The sequence below is a fragment of the Manihot esculenta genome, chromosome 17 (genome assembly GCF_001659605.2).
Source record: "Manihot esculenta cultivar AM560-2 chromosome 17, M.esculenta_v8, whole genome shotgun sequence".
Taxonomy (NCBI): Eukaryota; Viridiplantae; Streptophyta; class Magnoliopsida; order Malpighiales; family Euphorbiaceae; genus Manihot; species Manihot esculenta.
The window spans coordinates 33,373,934-33,393,635 of record NC_035177.2 but is presented as its reverse complement, the minus strand read 5'-3'; the positions used below and the strand labels follow the sequence as shown (position 1 = coordinate 33,393,635).

At 35.9% G+C, this 19,702-nt stretch overlaps 1 protein-coding gene across 1 annotated transcript; it reads right to left on the bottom strand.

Annotated features, from left to right (window-relative positions):
• Positions 1–351: 351 nt before the first annotated feature.
• On the bottom strand, positions 352–11,206 carry LOC110605390 (GPI ethanolamine phosphate transferase 1). The gene is made up of 18 exons (XM_021743953.2): positions 10,904–11,206; positions 10,377–10,568; positions 10,144–10,299; positions 9,588–9,881; positions 9,055–9,272; positions 8,872–8,946; positions 8,204–8,270; positions 7,480–7,805; positions 5,708–5,941; positions 5,427–5,614; positions 4,686–4,827; positions 4,486–4,594; positions 3,897–3,999; positions 3,614–3,788; positions 3,273–3,371; positions 3,128–3,186; positions 1,271–1,376; positions 352–735 (listed from the first exon to the last, which is right to left on the bottom strand). Exons 1-18 carry the CDS (start codon positions 11,142–11,144, stop codon positions 571–573), a joined length of 2,949 nt encoding a protein of 982 aa, XP_021599645.1. The 5' UTR covers positions 11,145–11,206; the 3' UTR covers positions 352–570.
• Positions 11,207–19,702: the final 8,496 nt, after the last annotated feature.

Sequence of the window (19,702 nt, the reverse complement as noted above, 5' to 3'; positions counted from 1 at the left end):
CTAGTGCAATTTGATGACCAACTCTCAGCTGCTGTAATTGGCTTGCTAATATACATGCTAATTTGCCCAGACCTTTTCGTAGAAACTAAGACACTTGAGTCAAATCTTGCGGCCAATACTATTGCATCGGCAGTTTTGGACCATTTTCCTTTCTACCCAAAAAAGAGACCTTCATTTTTCTTTCTTTTTATTTTTACTTTTAAAATAGTTCTCGCATGAATTTTCAAAACTCACTAACCCAGAGACAGAGAGAGAGAGGACAAAAGGAAAAAGAAAGAAAAAAAAAAAAATCAAAGCGCCTTCTGCCTTGTAAGCTTTACATGTGAAAACTTGGCCTTACAGATCTAAGTATTGCAATAAACATGTTAACATTAAGCAAAATTGAATTGGATGAACTTGAAAATTACACCTCAACCAATCAGTCTCGCATTATCAAACCGTGAATAATTTCCAAAAATAAAACAAAGAAATGGAGCAGCTTTCAGATCTTTTCCATGACAATGTAAAGACTCAACTCAAGGGAATGCAGCTGCAAATTTAGATGCCTACAAATTCTGATTTCAGAGCGACTTAAACTGCTTTCCTAGAGGATGAACCATCTGATCTAATTCGGATGTCTTTTGTGTATACATTTGTGAGGGCAAAAAGTAATAGCACAAACACAACTTGAGCGCTCACAATTCCAAAATGGCTGATACTGTTACCAATTTCCATCCAGCTGCCTGTGTTTCTGACCTGTTTGTCATCACAAGTAGAACTAAGTTTCCAAGAAAAAAGATTAAAATACAGGTGGTTTTTCTACATTGCCCCTTTTAGCAGATCAGCAAGCGTTCCAAGAAAGAGATAAATGACCCCCCCACAACGTGGTATAGTTTTGAATTTTGTGCAGAAAATTCGGCACAAACTCTATAGGATTTAACAAAGTGTTCTTGGCAAATAATCTAAGCGATCCACATTTAATCCAAAATAAAATGCTGTCTACTGCTTTCAGATTATGCAAACAATAGCAGCTTGAAATCAAGTTCAACTACGCATATCTAGTTGATAGAATCAAAAGCTAAGACCATGCTGCCAGACATTAAAATGACAAGGAAAATAATTGTGTTAATCACCCACAAATATATATGAGGATAAGATATGTAATCTGTGTACCGCGACAACCAAATAAGTTGCCACTGAATAAGTTGACAAGTTCTAAATGAAAATCTACAAGGTCAGAAGTCAGAACTAAATTAGATAAAGAAGAACACCATATGGACAGTAGTCATACCAGGAAGAAGAAGTGGATAGTCATCACATCTGAAAATAATATAACCAGGAAATAACATCCTAAACGTGGAACTCGTAGTAGTTTCGTTATTGCACTAAACACACATCTGCAATGAACAAGTAAATGGCAATTGAATGCGGTCCTTCAACCAAAATAGTAATGTGTATATAGGAATATATATAGAGAAAGAACAATGAAATCAAAAATTTTGTCCTAGTGTAAATTTAGGCTACGCAAACAAATAAGATCAGTACAGTGATTTTGCTCGCCTGGAAATGCTACATCTTATCAATTAGTTTCCAATTAGCTTTCTTCCAATTAAATGTTGTCCTTCAACCAAAATAGTAATGTGTATATAGGCAGATATATAGAGAAAGTACCATCAAATAAAAAATTGTCCTAGTGTAAATTTAGGCTACACAAACAAACAAGATCAGTACAGTGATTTTGCTTGCCCAAATGCTACACCTTATCAGTTAGTTTTCAATTAGCTTTCTTCAAATGGAAGTCAACCATACTTTCAGACTTCTAAACTCTCCAATGAGCAAAATCATTCAATGGGGAAAAAAGCTGGTGATCAAAGGATCCAGATATTAAGATGAGTAGAACTTGAATTATAGCATCTTTAGGTAATAGATACAAGCTTTCACATCCACACTGGAGATCTTGCTAACCAGATTCAAATTTCATTCTCTAAATATAATCGACCACACAATCAAGAAGGTTTTTTCAATTCTATTAAATAAACTTTCTACATGTCATACATAATTTCCTTGTCAAGTTTTAAGCCTTCTGTTAAAACATATGCCCCTCCTACTTCACTTCCTATGACTCCGTCAGACAGAAAAGTGTTTTCCACTTTGAAGTGTGAACTTTGTGGCCTTCTGTCAAACATACTAGTACTTTAAACTGGGAAACTACATTCCATTTTGTCTTTGAACATGATATAGAACTTAATTTTGGATAAAGGATGATTATTGATAACATATAACAAGAGGTGCAAAAAGGAAAACTGCCTACATACATGTAAAGTCTTGTTTTCTCAAGAATAAGAAAGAAGTGAAGGCGTTGCACAATGTTATTGAAAGATACACACAGCTCACATGAGCTAGCATAACTTGTGCAAGTTTTTATTATAAGAAAAATAAGGGAAGGGAAGGTAAGGAATAGAAGAGAAGGAAAATAACTAAAAAAGCTACATTTTTACTCAATTTCTTTCTTCTCTTATGTAACACATAGTGCAAATATATACCAAAATATAGATCCTTAAATGTAGGAAGACATAACCCTTAAATTAAAAGGATACTTAATTCCTAAATTAAGAAGTAATCTTCTTCTTAATTTAAGGAGAATCCCATCAATTTTAACAACATGACATATTTAACATCAAAGTGGGGTTCTAAAAGGGAGCATCAGAAAAATCGACCTTAACCATATTTCAGCCTTGCATCTGCCACTTGATGTTTATCAATAATGTTTCTATTTTCAAACATCTATTTCTTTATTAGTTCTGGTGTCTTGCGTCTATCATATGAATGGCAGGTCTTTAACTCCCTCTTTAGAAGGAAAAAAACAACAAAAAAATAGAAGTCCAACATGAAAGCTTTAGGTTACAAATCTAAAAGATTATAGAGATAAATACCATAGCCATGCACCTATTTTTATAAAAAAAACTCTAGTGACGACTATGATCCATTGACGGTCACCGGCAACATTATATACCATTGAGGCATTGACATATTGCATTCTTTTAAAAATTATACTACAAATCAGAAAATGTAGTTTCAATGAGATCATGTTATTTATCTTGCGAACAGCTGTCATGTTTAAAAAAGAAAAAAATACAACTTTACTCACATTACAAGCATGAATGGTATGAACAACTTGAAAATAAGAAGAGCTGCCATCAGAAAAGGCTGCAAAAACAATCAGACAATAGCAGTCGAGTAATAGATCTCAAATACAAAACAATTATGTATTATCAGAGTTGCATCTTACTTACACTGAAGACAGTGATGAATCGATATACAGATGAAATCTCAAAACTAGCAATACTTGCAAAATTCCCCGTTCCAAAGAAAGCAACATTAAACAGAACCATCTGAATGAAAAAACCATCAAAGATGATACCAAAGAGACACCAAAGATGATATCCAACATAATCATTCACTTTCTTGCACATTAAGAAGATTTAAGACAGCAGCAAAGGGCAGTTTTTTTAATATCTTTTAAATGGTGAAGAGAAAGAAAAGGTGAAGAAGACAAAAGGATAAGGCTTTCAAAAAATAATGGAAAATGGTGAAGAGCAAGAAAAAGAAAAGAAGACAAAAGGATAAGACTTACAAAAACTAATGGAATTCTCACGTCAGAAAGCTGCAGGCACCTATCATTTTCTAATGTAGTGTAATCCTCATACTTTGACAATTTTTTCAGCTTGGTTAAGTGGAGAAGTGTGTTCTCAAATAGTATCCATGCCATAAGTACAAGAGCAAGTGCACCATAGAAGAGAGCTTCATATCTGCAAGGATATCACAAAAAGGGAGAGAAAAATCAATTAGTATATCTTGCATTTGTGTGCGCCCACGGAAGTGTTAAAGGAGAATAATGTCACAGAAAACAAAGTTACCCAATAGATAGAAGCAAGAATGTGGGTGCAAAACCAAGAAATATGGAAGTCAGTCGTGACAATAGGCCATTTTCTGAGAAAAGTGGGAGAACCATAGAGAAACCTACAACAATACAATCACAAGGAGCAAGTGTTAGTAAAGCAATGAAGTTCCTTTAATGCTCAAAGTACGGCATTAAGCATATATAAAAGTAAAAGAAAGGAAACTAGGCAAACAAAACTAAAGAACTCTTCAACCAAATATGTTGGTATGGAACATCTAAGAAAATCTTAGGTGGCAATCATTTGGGTTCAACACCCAAATTGTGCGGAATAGCAAAAACAATAATAACTCAATCAAATTCATAAGTTGGGGCCAGGAATTCCCCAAGTGAAGTGCATGATCTCTTCTTGTTGACCACAGACCAGAAAACCCTAAACAATGGTATCACATATTTGATACTTTTATGATCAAAATGAGCAGTAGGAAAGATACTATTAGTTTAAGATGAAGTAAAATCAAAGTTTACATACAACATTTGTGGGTTTTATAGAAACATGCAAATAGCATTTGAAATTAAAAAAATTAAAAAAAGTCCAAAAGCATTACCAGCAAGGGTCCAATTTATTAACTGGTGTATTAAGTGCAGTTCTTGCTTCTGTGTTCTGTGAGATGTTGATAATGACACCATAATTGATGATAATCCAACCAAAAGAGCCTAGTTTTCATGCAAAGGAAATCAGCATTAAGATTTGTTTGGCAACTGTATGGTTGAACTTCTAATTAGCAGAATTGAAGAACATGGATACCTGCAAGTAAAATAGCATGGATTGCTTGGGCTTATCTGTTTCATGACAACAAATAGCTAACCAATTTTTATTCCCTTCAGAATGCTTATCTAGCCACCTGGCTGCTGCTCCAATTGTGATAATTATAGCTCCACTTGCAATTCTAGAAACAAAGTTGTAACCCTCATATTACATGATCAACCACTTGAAAGTAATAGTATCTAATGAAGCAGTAGCTAAATTGTTTAAAATCTATCCTTAAAAGTTTCATAGTTCCAGAGTTTGGTCTCGAGAAAACCATCATTAACAAAGAAAAGTCTGTATTACCTACATTGGGCAGATCAGCAGATGCATTACACATAAAACTTTGCATCAGTTGAACAACATCAACATTATTATTTGGAATAGTACTTTTAATAAAGAAAATCTCTTTTAATTCTAAGCTTCAATTTAATAAGGTGCCTAAAACCTTATTATAGTAGATTAGAGGAATGAGGAACAATATGCTCAGATCTTGTATAGGGTCTAACCCTTCTTTTCCAATAAAAGTATTCACCATAAAGAAGAAAAGCAGGGATGGTGGAATTATACTTCATAATTCACAGATTGTCAATATCCTGATCCAAATTAGAGGAAGGCCATCATCATATCATAAGCATTTAATTTGACCTAAAAAATAAAATGACAGTTAAGCAACATGATGACCGAATTAACTTCGTAATCATTCACTCAGAAAATGAACATACTTAAAATGCGGCTTACACTAGTTCATTATTGTCTGGTATTTCTGCTGGCATCAAAGTAAAAACAGACAGACACCAACAGGCAACGCAAACAAAAATTGGTATTGTAGATCTCCACGGAATTGCTTTGAAAAGGTAAAGAGAAGCTATACTTCCCACAATTAAGAAGCACCAGGTATAAAGTTTCCTCTCTGTGAAGCTATTCACCTGCACAAAAATATAATTAACATCCCTGACACTCATAAAGATATTTTAGCAATTGATCACGGTAAAAAGCAATTGTATGTTTAGTTCCCATACCAGGAATTCTAGCAATAGGATTGATATGGCACAAGTAACTAAAAGTTTAATTGCATAATTGGACTTCTTCCCACTTAAATGTCTCCACAGTGCTTTTACAAACTGATAATCACCAAGTATCTGGGTCCAAAGAAATACAGTCATTGCAATGTATGCATGGTACAGAGGAGGTGACTGCTCCACATATAATATAACAGAAATCACTCCCATCAACAGGCATCCGAATAGATATACCTGCCATATAAAATGAGATATCTCAGATGTAAAAACAAATCCAATAGCAAGGATTAATCATAACTCATAACTTGATTGGCACTAGTACAAATAGATTCCATTAGTGAGCTTCACAAAGATGAAGGAAAGAAGAAAGTGACGGCTGTGATGATGAACAATTTAAATATGCTGTAATAAAAAAATGTGGGGAGAGAAGATAATGAGCAAAGTGGGATTATGTTATACAAAATTTAAGATAGACAAAACCATTAAAGTGAAGTTTAGTGCAATAAGAATTGAGAAGATTTTAAGGTGAAGAATATACTTTTTTTTCTTCTTTTTTCAGTGGGAATCCCGATGAGGTTTAACATGATATGGGCTAGACAATTAGGGCTACCCCTCCCCTTTTATTGATTTCATTTACCATATTGGTGAATGAGGGGACTCAAATCTAAGGCTGTCCACTTCATAATCTATAAACAGCATGAGGAGACCATCTAGGCTAGACTTGGATGGTTGTTAAGATTAGATTTTTGCATGCAAGTTGGCAACAGAGTAAGAGTAGTTGCTATAATCAAGCAGTAGTGTTGTATTTACAGTTAGGAAAACAGTTAGAAAGATCAAGGGAAAACAAAAGCATCATGAATGGAACGTAATTTGCAACAGAAAATTCTTCTTCTAAGTATTGGTATAAATTATTACATTCACTAGTATCTTGCTAGACATTAGCTACAAAGTATTTCTTTCACACTGTTTCCCGGCTGAATGCTTGCAACTGTCAAAAATAATAATTTTCAGCTAGCACAATCTACGGGGAACAGAAAGATAAGGGACTAGGAAGCCCTGTCTTGAAATATCAAGTGTCACTAGATTCTCGCAGAAAAATAAGGCATTCTACAAACTTCCCTTAGTTGGCTAATTTCAGAATGCTAATTAAAAGATAGCATCAAATATAGAATACAGGATTATGTTCAAAACCTCCAAAACCAGACTCCAAGTAAAATCATGCAAAGGAAGCACAAATCCTTGTATTACATTATAAATTTGCAAATGCTTCTCTTTTTTTCCCTTTGGTGAAAACTCTGATATTCCAACTTTTCATTTTGTCATGCCATATACGTGTTGACTTGAAACGGAATATGTGTCCGACAAATATTCATGTAGTCAGATACTCAAGTTACAGTGATATCTAAAGTTGAAAATCATAGTTAGTATTTAATAGAGCACTTTTTCTCTCAAGATGAAAAGCATGGATGACAAAGCATTGTTTTTCTCCTTAGATAGAGAATTGTTATTTGGTGGTATGTTAGAAGATCTATTTAGACTACAATTAATGTTACATATATATATTTTTTTTATTCTATTTTATTTTGTTTTATATAGCATAACGTATCCAAGCACTTATATCTAAATTTAGATCTATATCACGTATTTCCTATTTAAAGAGTTGACAAGACAGATACAAGAATATGTACCCATTTTCTCACACTCATACACTAGTCTAAGTAACTTAGCAACAGAATACAGCTTATAAGAGGTTAAGCTTACTTAGAAATTACTTTTCCAGTTTTGTTTTTCTGCTCTGCAGCTTGCTCCATCTTCATTATCTTTTCTGACAGTGAAGTATAAGATTTTAGCACATGCAAAATGAGATAGACCATCCAACCAAGATACCCAAGAGTAATTACAGTCATCAGCATCAGCCAGTCATATGTTTGAAAGTAATGAAGTCCTTGCAGAGCCAAGCTTCTGAGCTCTTGGGTCAGAATCATTGCATTTTGATAGTCTCTTACTGATATTAGATTTTCAATGTGTTCCAACTGAGAGGAATGTTGAACCAGCGGTTTAAATGGCTTGAAATATAATGAGTTTGACTGCTTTATATCTAAGTTTGTCAAGAAAGACAACAGAAAGTATAAAACTCAAATAACACTCCAGTAAAGCTTTAGACAAGCATTGCAAGTGTCAAAGATGATATATCTTTTAGATGTTGAAAATATGAAATGTAAAGATTTTGGCACGGAAATTAAACAAGGAAGATATATATCGTATCCTGATTAAGGTTAGCTTTCATGAAGAACCATTCATTTCAATTAAATTGAAATTAAAATGAGCAGCATCAAGTTGTTCACATAATCAGAATCAAATAGATAATTATGGATTTGCTATATTCAAATAGGCAACAGAAATAGATTTTTTGAAAGGGATGAATATATGATGCTTAAAGTTGCAAGGCATTTGTCATACAGATGAAACTTAAGATAGATAAATTGAAAAGGATACGTGATTTGTGAAGAAACTGGTTGAGGATTTGCTTTGTATTTGCTAGCACAGCTTCAACTTCTTCTGCCTGGACAATGAGAGAAAACTCATTTCCTGTTCCAGTCATATTCAGTTTGACTTATTCTTTAATAAAACAAGATGTTTCCAAATCATCATGCACTCAGTGGCACACAAGAAGAAATATTATATGCCATCTATAATGCTGCAAAAGGATTTCCCTTCTAGCACCTTCCCCCAAATAAATAAATGTCTCTCAGAATTAACCATCATACAAAAATACAATTAAATTTGTGTTCAGTCTGATTTAGCTAACAAATTTATCCAGATTAGACAGTTTCTGATTGCAGTTTTAAAATTCTATTAGGGTTATTCTATGGTATTCTGGGTTATAACTATTGAGACATCCCTTTGGTACAATCCCAAAGGCTTTGGTCTAGTTCCCACTGTGCCATGTCACAACCTCTTGGTTGCACCAGAGCCCTCGAGGTCGTACCAATGGCCTTGTGAAATTGTACCATAAGAAGGGTGTATTGATCCATGAGGCATATAATACATTCCCTCCCCCTTTTCTGTAATTGCTGAATCCACCAATGCCTCCATATTTCTACACAAATATAATGTTGATTATTGTTTATCACAACTATAATGAAGAGATCTACAAAACCAACCTCAATCATATCAACATATCCAAGTGGTAGATTTCCAACTGAGTTAACAGGGCATGGTAAACCAAGAAGCGTGGACTGCCATAAAAGCAGGAAAAAAGAGAAAGATCAATTACCAACAAAATATAAGGAAATCTCAAAGCATAAATTCAGGAAAAGAATGTTTAATGGGGAAAAATGTATAACCATGAGAGGTGCAATATCAGCTTGATTCACATCCACCCTTTCAATCCCAATCAAGCCCCAATCTACTGGTGTTGGCATGCCATGTGTATGCTCATCAACAAAATGAAAACCAGGATCAGACTGGCCAGCTCCAGAGATTGGCTTGGGATATTTGACACCTGCTCCCCAAACAACCAGGGGAGTATCAGTATTTGAAGGATGCCCATCTCCATGACTACCTATCAGTATAAACATTTATATCAGCTTCTACAAAATATAAATCAAAAGAACTCGAAGAACAGCATTACTTGAGATGATATATCACAGGAGACACATGTAGTTTAGTCTTCTCTAAAGAATCCAAATAATAAAACATCTTAATCATGTATAAAATTCATGAATGTGGAACCAATTTTTCTGGATTAGGCCAACCAGCTATATTGATTCACAAATTACAATCATTCTCAATCATTCTCAAAATACTATGTATTACTTAAAATGCGCAAAAAAAAAGGAGAAATTGATGTTGAAGTAATAATAATTTCCAAACGAACCTTTATCACTCATTCCATGATCAGCTGTAAATATATATGCCGTACTATTGTCCTTATAATAATCTTCAAGGAGAGCATAAACACGTTGAGCTATGTCGTCTACAACTTTAACATTATTGAGATAGATGGATGAATAGGGACGATGAGCATGACCATTTGAATCACAGCCAAGTAGATGCAGAAATATAACAAGATTATCCTGTAGAAGTAACTCCTTCAACTTTGGGTCTTCATTGGACCTATTCAGAAGGCTCTGAAATTGATCAAAAGACCACTCATCCAAAAAGGAAGCATCTGCATAAACACTATTGAACTGATAAAGTATTGAGCTGAGAAATATAATAACTGAGAAAATTTGATATAAAATTTTTGGTTTCTATGGTAATATATTGATTGAGATTTAGTCATAATTATTTCCCTTTATATATGTATATATATATATATATATATATATATATATATATATATATATATTGATCATTTGAGCTTTCACAATAAAGCAAAGCTTGCGCAAATGACAATTACTCCAACAGAACTTTAACAGGGTGTGACAAACCAGTTGCAAAGTCTTCAAATTCATGAGGGTAGCTCTTCCATGTACTGTGTTCCAAGGCGCCACAGAATATTGGGACAATATCTGGGCTACCATAGGAAAATGTATGCCTGCTTCGATTAAAAACTGAATCAAACTCAACTGGATTAGCTTTCCAACCTGCAATTGCAATGGAACATCTTTAGATGATGGAATGCAACAGCAGCCCTCATGCACCAGAAAGACAAGGTAACCACCTTTTGTGACTGCACTAGGATCCTCATAAAAACCAGCGATTATAGCAACATGACCAGGCCTTGATTCTGTAGGGGGTCGGGCATGAGAAACTCCCCATCTACCTTTGTTTTTAATTACACTCCTCAAAAATGGAGCTCTGTAATTTCCCTCTGAATCCGGCTCAAAAAACTTATCAGCACGTAGACCATCCGCTGCAGTCGTTTTCCACCAAAGAATTCGACAGAAAGATTAAAATACTTGAAAAATACAAAGAAATAACTACAAATAAATACAATGTAAGGCTGAAAATTGCAGCCAGTTTGCTATAAAATACCATTGAAAAGGGTTATCCACATTTCTCATTTCATTCACTTTCCAAGCTAAACTTCTATTTTCAAATGGGTACGCCCCATTTCCCACTAAAAGCATACTTCAAACCTTTGTTCCCTTAAGTAATGATACTGGTATAGACAGAGTGAGAAGAAAAGCATCTCTTCTCTCACAGAGACATATTACCAAACACATAGTACTTGATAAAATATCATACCAACAAGGAGCACAAGACGTTTCGCTGGTGCCTTGAAGCGAGGTTTGACAGGATCCATGCCATGAACAATTGGGGTCTTGAAGTAAATATCAAAGATACTTAGCATATAAACAGCATGAAGGATCACACCAAGTATTACTAGCCATCTCTCTCGCCTCTTCAGCCATTTCCTCCTTCTGTGTGTTTCTGACAGCATTCTCTGAGTTTCTTTGCTCCCCAAGATCCCATCGCCGTTGCCCATGTTTTTCTTTGCTTTTGTTTTCCGTTCTCAATTTTGTTGCAGCAGAACACTGTTGAATGCGAGAAAAAGCAAACGGAAATTGGATCTTGAAATTAGATCTGTGGTCAGGTCGGGACTTTTGGGCCTGATGGGCCGAAGATGGGTCTCCTTTTATGGGCCTCGTCATGTGCCTACCCCTTTGTCAACTATGTTTTTTTTTTTTTTTTTTGAGAATGTCAACTATGAATATTTTTACTACGTTTTTTTTAACGCCATTTATTTAGATTTTGTTTGTGCTTTTTTTTTATAAATTTAAAATAATAATAATAATAATAAGAAAGAGCTTGAATCCCTTAAGACATTCATAAACCAGCCTCCTCCAGCTTTTGGACTTCTTCTTTGGCGGCTTGTTGTTTCTCTTTCTCGAATACTCTCTTCTTCTACTTTATCAACTTGGTTCCGGGGAGGATGTTCAGTTTATGTGTCATCATGATCGGATTGATCCCCAGCATGTCTGAAGATTTCCAGGTGAAGTTCGAGGCATGTCGTTTGATAAGAGCCATCATTGTCTCTTTCTAGTCTCTGTCAAGGCTCGCGTTGATACTGAATACTTTGTCAGCTTCTTCTTCGGATAATGGAAATGTCTCCAGCTCATCAACGAGCTCCGTCTTAGCTTCCTTCGTCTCATCCCAGACCTCCATGACTTCCAAATTCACCTCTTCTTCAGCTGTGCTTGGCTCTGCCATTGTGGCCAAGTATACCGCCCGGACTTCTTCTTGCCTCCCTCGAACTACCCCCACCCCTGCTCAATGAGAAATTTCATGGTCAAGTATCGAATACTAGTTACTGCTTCAAAAACATACAGTATCGCCCTTCCCAGAATGACGTTGTAACTTAGGGGGAGCTTCACCACAAGAAAGATTGCATAGTGAGTGCACGATAGGGGTGGTTCTCCCAGTGTCAAGGCCACCTTTACCTTTCCTTCTACTGCCATAGGGGTTCCCCTATCCCCTTGACCGGGGCCTAATCCCTAACCAGCTGCTTCTCCAAGATATTCATCTGCTGAAAGATTCTGTAGCGCAGCAGGTTCACTTTACTCCCATCGTCTACTAGGATCTCGAGGACTCTGAAGTTGTGAATGACTGCCTTAATGACTAAGGTGTTTTCATGGGGCATTTGGATCCAGTGAGCATCTTTAGGCGAGAAGGAGATAGTTACCGGGGAGTGCTCCACTATCTGCAGAACTTCGTTGCTGCTCCCCTCTCCACTCCGACTCCTCTTCTTCCCTCTTCTACTCATTCGACCTCCAGTTCCTCCCACAATCATGGTAATGGTCTCGCTAGAGCCATCATTCACTGGCCCTGCCCCCTGTCTGCGATGTCTCTTCGCCTCCGCATTCTGCTGAGGCCTCTCTCCCTCTGATTTTTTCACAAAGTTTTAGAGGTGCCCCCTCTTGATAAGCCTCTCTATTTCATTTATTAGCTGGTAACAGTTGTTGGTGTCGTGGTCGTGTGTTTGGTGGTACTGGCAGTATTTATTTGGATCCCTTCAGCTGGTCTCGGCTCTCATGGGTTTAGGCCATTGGATGAAGTCTTTGTCTTGCACCGCCATGAGCACTTCGGCTCTAGATACATTTAGAGGGGTGATTGTCTCAGGGATCCAGGGCTGATATGCTCTCTGCTCTCTCCTATCCCAGGGCGGTCTGTTCATCTCAGGCCCTCGATTCTGCCTCCTCTCCTGCCTCTTAGGCCTTCTCTCCTCCATAGACTTTCCCTGTCTCCTACCTCCCTAGCTGGTTAAGGCGTCATCCTGCCTTATATATTTTTCTGCTCTCTTTATCAGCTCTGCCAGGGTGGTGGGTGGCTTTTGGCACAGCGACCCAAAAAATTTAGGGGATGTAGTCCCCTTCTGCATAGCCTCCACTGCCCTTGCTTCATCCAGCTCGGGGATTTGCAAGGCCTTCGAGTTGAATCTGACCACGTACTCTCTTAGAGACTCGTTCTTCCTCTGCCGTACCATCTCTAGGTAACTGGTCTTTCACTCAGCTGGGATCTCTGCAATAAATCGGCTGATGAATATATTTGCCAGATCCGCGAAGCTCTTAATGCTTCCTGCCTCCAGGCTATTAAACCACGCCCGAGCTGGCCCTATAAGGGTGGTTGAGAAGATTTTAAACATCAGTTTGAGAGAGCTTGGAGCTCCATGAACGTCTTGTAGTTCAAGATGTGCTCCCAGGGGTTTCCAGCACCAGCATAGGCCACCATCAGCGACATCATGAACTTCTTTGGGATGGTCTCCTGTTGGATCCACCTTGAAAAGGGCGAGGATGTGAGTAGGAGGGCCTAGCTATTGTCTCGTGCCCTCAGTTCAGCCAGGAGCTGTTCTTTCATCCTTTCCAACTTCTGGTCCATATATGTCTCCGCCTGCCTTGGCCTTTTTTCCAGGCGATATCCCCTCTCCCACTCTTTGCTTTCTATCCTCCTTGTTGGCTCAGTAGAATAGCTCTTCGCCTCATCATTCTCGATGAGCTCTCTCACCCTCTGGCCTCTAGCTCTGATCGCGGGCTTATTCCCCCTATTGGCCTCTCCACTTCTTTCACTCGTTCTCCGGCTACTCTATTGGGGGACTTGGTAGTTAAAGGTGGGCTGGGATTCGGTGGCGTTGAAGCCTTCGGTTACAAGGGGTATGCTCAGCGGTGTGGTTGAGGCCCCTCTATTACAGCATCTGCCCGAGCCAGTGGGCAGTGTTCTGTAGCTGAAGAGCCATGGTTTGCAGCTCTTGGTCAGATAAGGTTGTTCTGGGTATATTCCCTGCCGAGCTCGGCGAGGGATTAAATAGTGTAGATGGTTAGTTTGATGGGGTTATAGGATTGGAAAATGAAAATTGCTGATCTTCATGAGTAGAACTCAGGTTGTTTGGGGTATTGGTGGTGTGGTTTTCGTTGTGGTTAGCCATGTGGATCTCAGTGGGTGTTATGAAAATGGAAACTCCAGTGACAGAAAGATCTCATTCATTTCCCACAGACTGCACCAATTGATATTCTGATATCCAGAGAAAGTAGAGTTACAGAGTGTGTGTAAGCTTAGTCTGGAGGGTCACGTTTTCCTCTTTTTATTCCTTTTTCCTTTGTCCTCTAGTGACGCATAATCGCCATCCTGCTATAGTGATGCTTGTTCCTGACATGTAGAGTCATACGTACGGGCATACCTGCCTATCCATCCTCGTCAGGTGGCCATTTAATTCCCTTCCGGCGCACGTGGTATTAGGGTCGCAGCATAGTAGGGCCTACTATCCTATTCCCCATCACATCATGCGAGATAGGCCCCCATCTAGCAGGTCCAGGTCTTCGGACAGCCCAGCCTGCCAAGTTGAACGTGATGTTGACGGATTGGCTTGCTTAATGGGCTCTAGAGGGCTTTGAGCCCATCTCTTTCTCCAGAGCTCGACTTCAGCCGCAAATGCTAGAGGTCCATTAGTCATAAGCAATTATCCAGAAAAATAAAAGGGAAACAGTTCTCTTCCTTTATTGACATTAATGATTATTTCATTGTTTATTATTTTTGAGTTTACATAATATAGAATTTTTTTTCTAAATTAAATATAATAAATTCATCAATAAAATTATACATTTTTGAGTTTGAATTAGAGACCTACACTGAAACAAAGTAAAAATTTGTACAATCAAATTTAAAAATATGCAATGTTATTACAAATTAATTATATATGCTCAAACAAAATAATTAAATAGAAAGGATAATTTTATTACACATCAATAATACAATAAACTAAACATTAAATCAAAATCATATCACTAAGAATACAAGAAAAGACACGGAATTTAAAAAGAAACAAAGGGCTAAACTCATGATCATGAATCATTATTATAACATACTATAAATAAAGACACAAAACACATAAGAGAAACTTAATATGAAGAATCAAGCCAACAATTTAAGGAGAAAGAAAGATAAAGCAACACCCACAAGTCCTATGAACTTGGATGGGAAAGAAGTAAGAGAATTTGCATTAGTAGCAGGAGAAGGAGTAGGAGTTGTAGGAGTTGTCGGAATAGCAGGAATCGGAGTAGGAATAGGTGCAGGTGCAGAAGTGTTGGAAAATGGTAGAAAAAGATATAGAAAATAAATGAAAGATGAGCAAAATATTACTTGAGGCGCGATAATATTCACTGTCCTTAAAGATAATTCGCCTACGGTTGCATATCCTCCAGGATTCAACAAGTCTTCTGAATTACAAGTAACCCAGGAGCAAGAACAGCAGCAATTAATTAATTACCAAGAATTAGAGAAGAAGCAGTAGAGAGAAAATAGAAGTATTTGTTTTTTGTGTGTACACCATAACACATAAATGCACTGCTATTTATAGTGCTTATCGTTATTCAAATCCACAATATCAGATAAAAATATTATTCAGTTAAGATAAAGATTTAAGATATCCACAAAATCAACTAAAAAATCTGGTTTACTTAGGATAAAGATTAAAATAATTTAAAGTGGAAAAAATCTTTTTACCCAACTTAAAATCTGTAACTTATTTCAAAATATTTTTTATAATTCTTTTGAAATAATTTGTTAAATATCCAACAAGAAGTTGGTTGAAGTCTGGGAGTTTCAAATTTTGCTTGAACAGTTACAGTCAACCCAAGAGAGCCGACAAAAATAATAGTGATAATAACTAAAAAAGTCTTTTGAAGAGCCATTTTCTTGATCCTCTCTTGTAAAAATTCTCTGTTTTTCTTATTTGATGTCTTAGAGTGATTTCTTTTATGTTTCTTTCTTTCCTTTTATATAGATAATTAAGAAAGTTTAATTAGGAGGTGGAATAAATAATGTATATAAACACTTCTCTTTCAGGGAAATTCTTTGGATGATGAAACCTAATATAATCTTGTCTTTTTGGAAAGTTGTTTATGACATAGTAATTTTAATAGTTGACATTAGAATTGGGAAAATGAAAAGAAATTCATGGCCAATAAGGACATAGCAATTGATAAATGGTCTTTGCTAGCCAAATGATAATAACAGAAAAAACAATATATGATACCTTGAATTTGTTGCTTAATTTGCTATGTTGCCATTATTCATTGTTCAACAATGTTGTTGGATTCTTGTCACATGTCAACTGCATATTTGACATTTTCTTTTCATGGGTAGAAAAAAAAAATAATTTCCAAGTCAATTCCTCTAATTTTTTTACTCTTCAATTTAGTCTAATCTTAGAATCCATTTTCTTTTAATTTTACAAAAAATTATTATTTAATTTTTATAGTGCGAGAATTTTAAAAAATATATTAAAACATTTTAAAATTTTAAAAATTTACTAATTAATCATTTTATTAATTTTAATTGTTAAATAGTTTTCTATTTAGATTATATGAAAAAAATTATTAATTGATTCTTTAATTTTATAAAAAATTTTACTATTTAATCTTTATGTATCAAGGAGTAAATTAAATTTTTACATAACACTTAACTAGTAAAATTAATAAAAAAATTAATTAGTAAATTTTTTAAAATTTTAAAAATATTTTAATATATTATTCAAATTTTATAGTATAGGAACTAGATAATATATATATATTTTTTTCATTTATTGATCAAAATGGAGTATTGGTCATGTCTTCTCGCACACAAACATATTAGCAAACATGGAGTGCTTGACAAGCGATCATACTAAAACATAGTTAATACACCATAAAAAAATAAAATATTGGTAATTCGATAGTCAATATTTTAGATGGCAGATAGACGATTAACAATTTGTTTTAATGATATTTTTTTATAAAATGATTAATAAATTTCATCATTATTTTTTTTTTACTTTTCTCGTGTCAATAGATTTATAAGTATTTTTTTTAGTGATACTCTTTAATTTTATTTTTTATATTTATATTTAATTAGTAATATAATATAACAATCGCCTAAAGTAAACTATAAATTGTCAGTATAAAACCGAGTCACGTGACAAGTGTCTGATAAGCTGATACACAATTCTACCCGTGAAAATAAAGATCCGGATATCATAGCTTTTTGATTTTTCATCAAGACTCGTCCTCTTCTAAATAGGTCAAATTTTCACATAAAGTTGCTTTTAGCAGGAAACAATTTAGCATATTTCTATTATGCCTATGATCACGAGATCTCCTATTAATTAGTTGGTACCAACCAAATTTTTAGAAAATACGATAATTAACTCCATCTTATTATAGTATAAAAGCTAATTATTACAGAGACCAAGGTATGCATTCTTACAGGATTACTTTTGAGTTCTAAACAATTCCTTACATTTGTCCTTCTTTTCAAATTACTAACTTGAGCATTGGAGTGGCTGCCATAGGTGCCAACCACCTCACTTTCTCTTTATTGTAGATTAGCCAATCACGGCCTAGCTTCATTTCAGCCACATCATTTGATTCCGTTGCTAGAAAATTCATTGAATTCTCTCTATTTATTTGGATTAAAATTAGTCTTTTATTCCCTTTCTTTTAAAAAGAACTCATTCTTTTAAAAAGAATTCATTCTTTTAAAAAGAACTCTTTCTTTTAAAAAGAACTCTTTCTTTTAAAAAGAACTATTTCTTTTCTTCCTTTCTCTAAATGTTTGACAATTCACGAGCTGCTGCTAAGATTGCTGCCAACAAGGCCACTATCATTTCCTCAACTCATCGCAATGGACAAAACATAATCTCTAAGGTCAATGAGGTAGTTCTCAATAATCTGAATAACAAGAAAATGCTCCAATACGTTAAAAGGCTGCAGGACACTTTCGAGCAGTATGAGACTGATAGACTCGAAAGTCTATAGTTTAGTCTGCTGCTTTAGTTTTTGTTTACTGCAATATTATTCATTTATTAATTGTCATTTAATAAGTCAAATTAGTGCTTGATTTTCTCAGCAAATCATGGCAATTAATGCTTGATTCTCTTAGCAAATCATGGCTAATATATTGTATGTAGTGCCGTTAGTGGCCTTAGAAATAGGATCAAGTTGTTTCATTCTTTTTCTATTTAAACCTTTTGTATTTTCAGCAGAAAAAAAAAAGAAAAATATCAATTAAGAGAAAATCTCTTTGGTTCATTCTCACCATAAGTAGAATACTATCTTGGCTTTGACTGGGACCTATCAGTGGTATCAGAGCCGCACTCCTAGTTTCTTCTTTCTCTTTTTTTTTTTTTCATGGCGACAAACAAAGAGCGAATTGAGAATTTGGAAGCTGGCCTTGGTCAGCTCCATGAAACTGTATCAAAAATGGAACAGGGATTTCGCAATGAGCTGCAACAAATCACAGCAGCCATTACTAAGATCTCTGAACTATCGCTTCCTAGTAAAGAAGCATCAAGCAGTGCCGGTGACCAAACCAGTCAGGTTCGCGACAAACAAGTTGGACCTAGGGATGGAGGTAAACCATTTTATTCTGCGAAATTGGCAAAATTAGAATTTCCTAAATACTCTGGGGACGACCCAACCGAATGGTTCACAAGAGTGGATCAATTTTTTGAGTACCAGGGAACTCCAGCTGCAGAAAAAGTTTCCTTGGCCTCTTATCACCTTCGAGGAGAGGCGAATGAATGGTGGCAGTGGCTTTGCCGAACTCACACTGAAGCGGGGACAACAGTGACGTGGGACATATTTTTTGAGGAATTGTGGTCTCGTTTTGGGCCCACTGATTGTGAGGATTTTGACGAATCCTTATCAAAAATTCAGCAAACAGGACCCCTACGTGACTATCAACGAGAATTTGAAAGACTGGGTAATCGGGTTAAGGGATGGACGCAGAAGGCGTTAGTGGGAACGTTTATGGGAGGTTTGAAGCCTGAAATTGCCGAAGGAATTCGAATGTTCAAGCCGAAAACGTTAAAAGACGCCATCAGTTTGGCTCGGATGAAAGACGAGCAATTACAACGACAAAAGTCAGATTCTAAACATGAAAGTGTGTTGTCTCCGACAAGGAACAAGCCTAGCACTCCATTAAAGCGCTTAAACTGGGAGGAGATGCAGAATCGGCGAACAGCTGGTTTGTGTTTCAATTGCGATGAGAAGTTTACTCCTGGACATAGATGTGCAAAGCCACAACTGCTTCTTTTGGATGGTAGACTTGAAACCAAAGAGGATGATGAAGGCGGCGGTTCGGAAAAGGCACTTAAATTGCAGAGAGGTCTCCAATTTTAATGTTTGATTCCTTTCTTTGAACCTTGAGGACAAGGTTCTTTTGGGAGAGGGGAGTAATGATAGACTCGAAAGTCTATAGTTTAGTCTGCTGCTTTAGTTTTTGTTTACTGCAATATTATTCATTTATTAATTGTCATTTAATAAGTCAAATTAGTGCTTGATTTTCTCAGCAAATCATGGCAATTAATGCTTGATTCTCTTAGCAAATCATGGCTAATATATTGTATGTAGTGCCGTTAGTGGCCTTAGAAATAGGATCAAGTTGTTTCATTCTTTTTCTATTTAAACCTTTTGTATTTTCAGCAGAAAAAAAAAAGAAAAATATCAATTAAGAGAAAATCTCTTTGGTTCATTCTCACCATAAGTAGAATACTATCTTGGCTTTGACTGGGAC

What these genes read in the sequence shown, in the direction of transcription:
- LOC110605390 (XM_021743953.2), bottom strand. Translation starts at nt 11,144, where the DNA reads ATGGGCAACGGCGATGGGATCTTGGGGAGCAAAGAAACTCAGAGAATG. An exon ending in TCATGGAATGAGTGATAAAG is followed by an intron (nt 9,273 to 9,587) that starts GTTCGTTTGGAA and finishes TTATACTGATAG; the next exon opens with GTAGTCATGGAGATGGGCAT. An exon ending in ATACCATTCATGCTTGTAAT is followed by an intron (nt 1,377 to 3,127) that starts GTGAGTAAAGTT and finishes TGTTCATTGCAG; the next exon opens with ATGTGTGTTTAGTGCAATAA.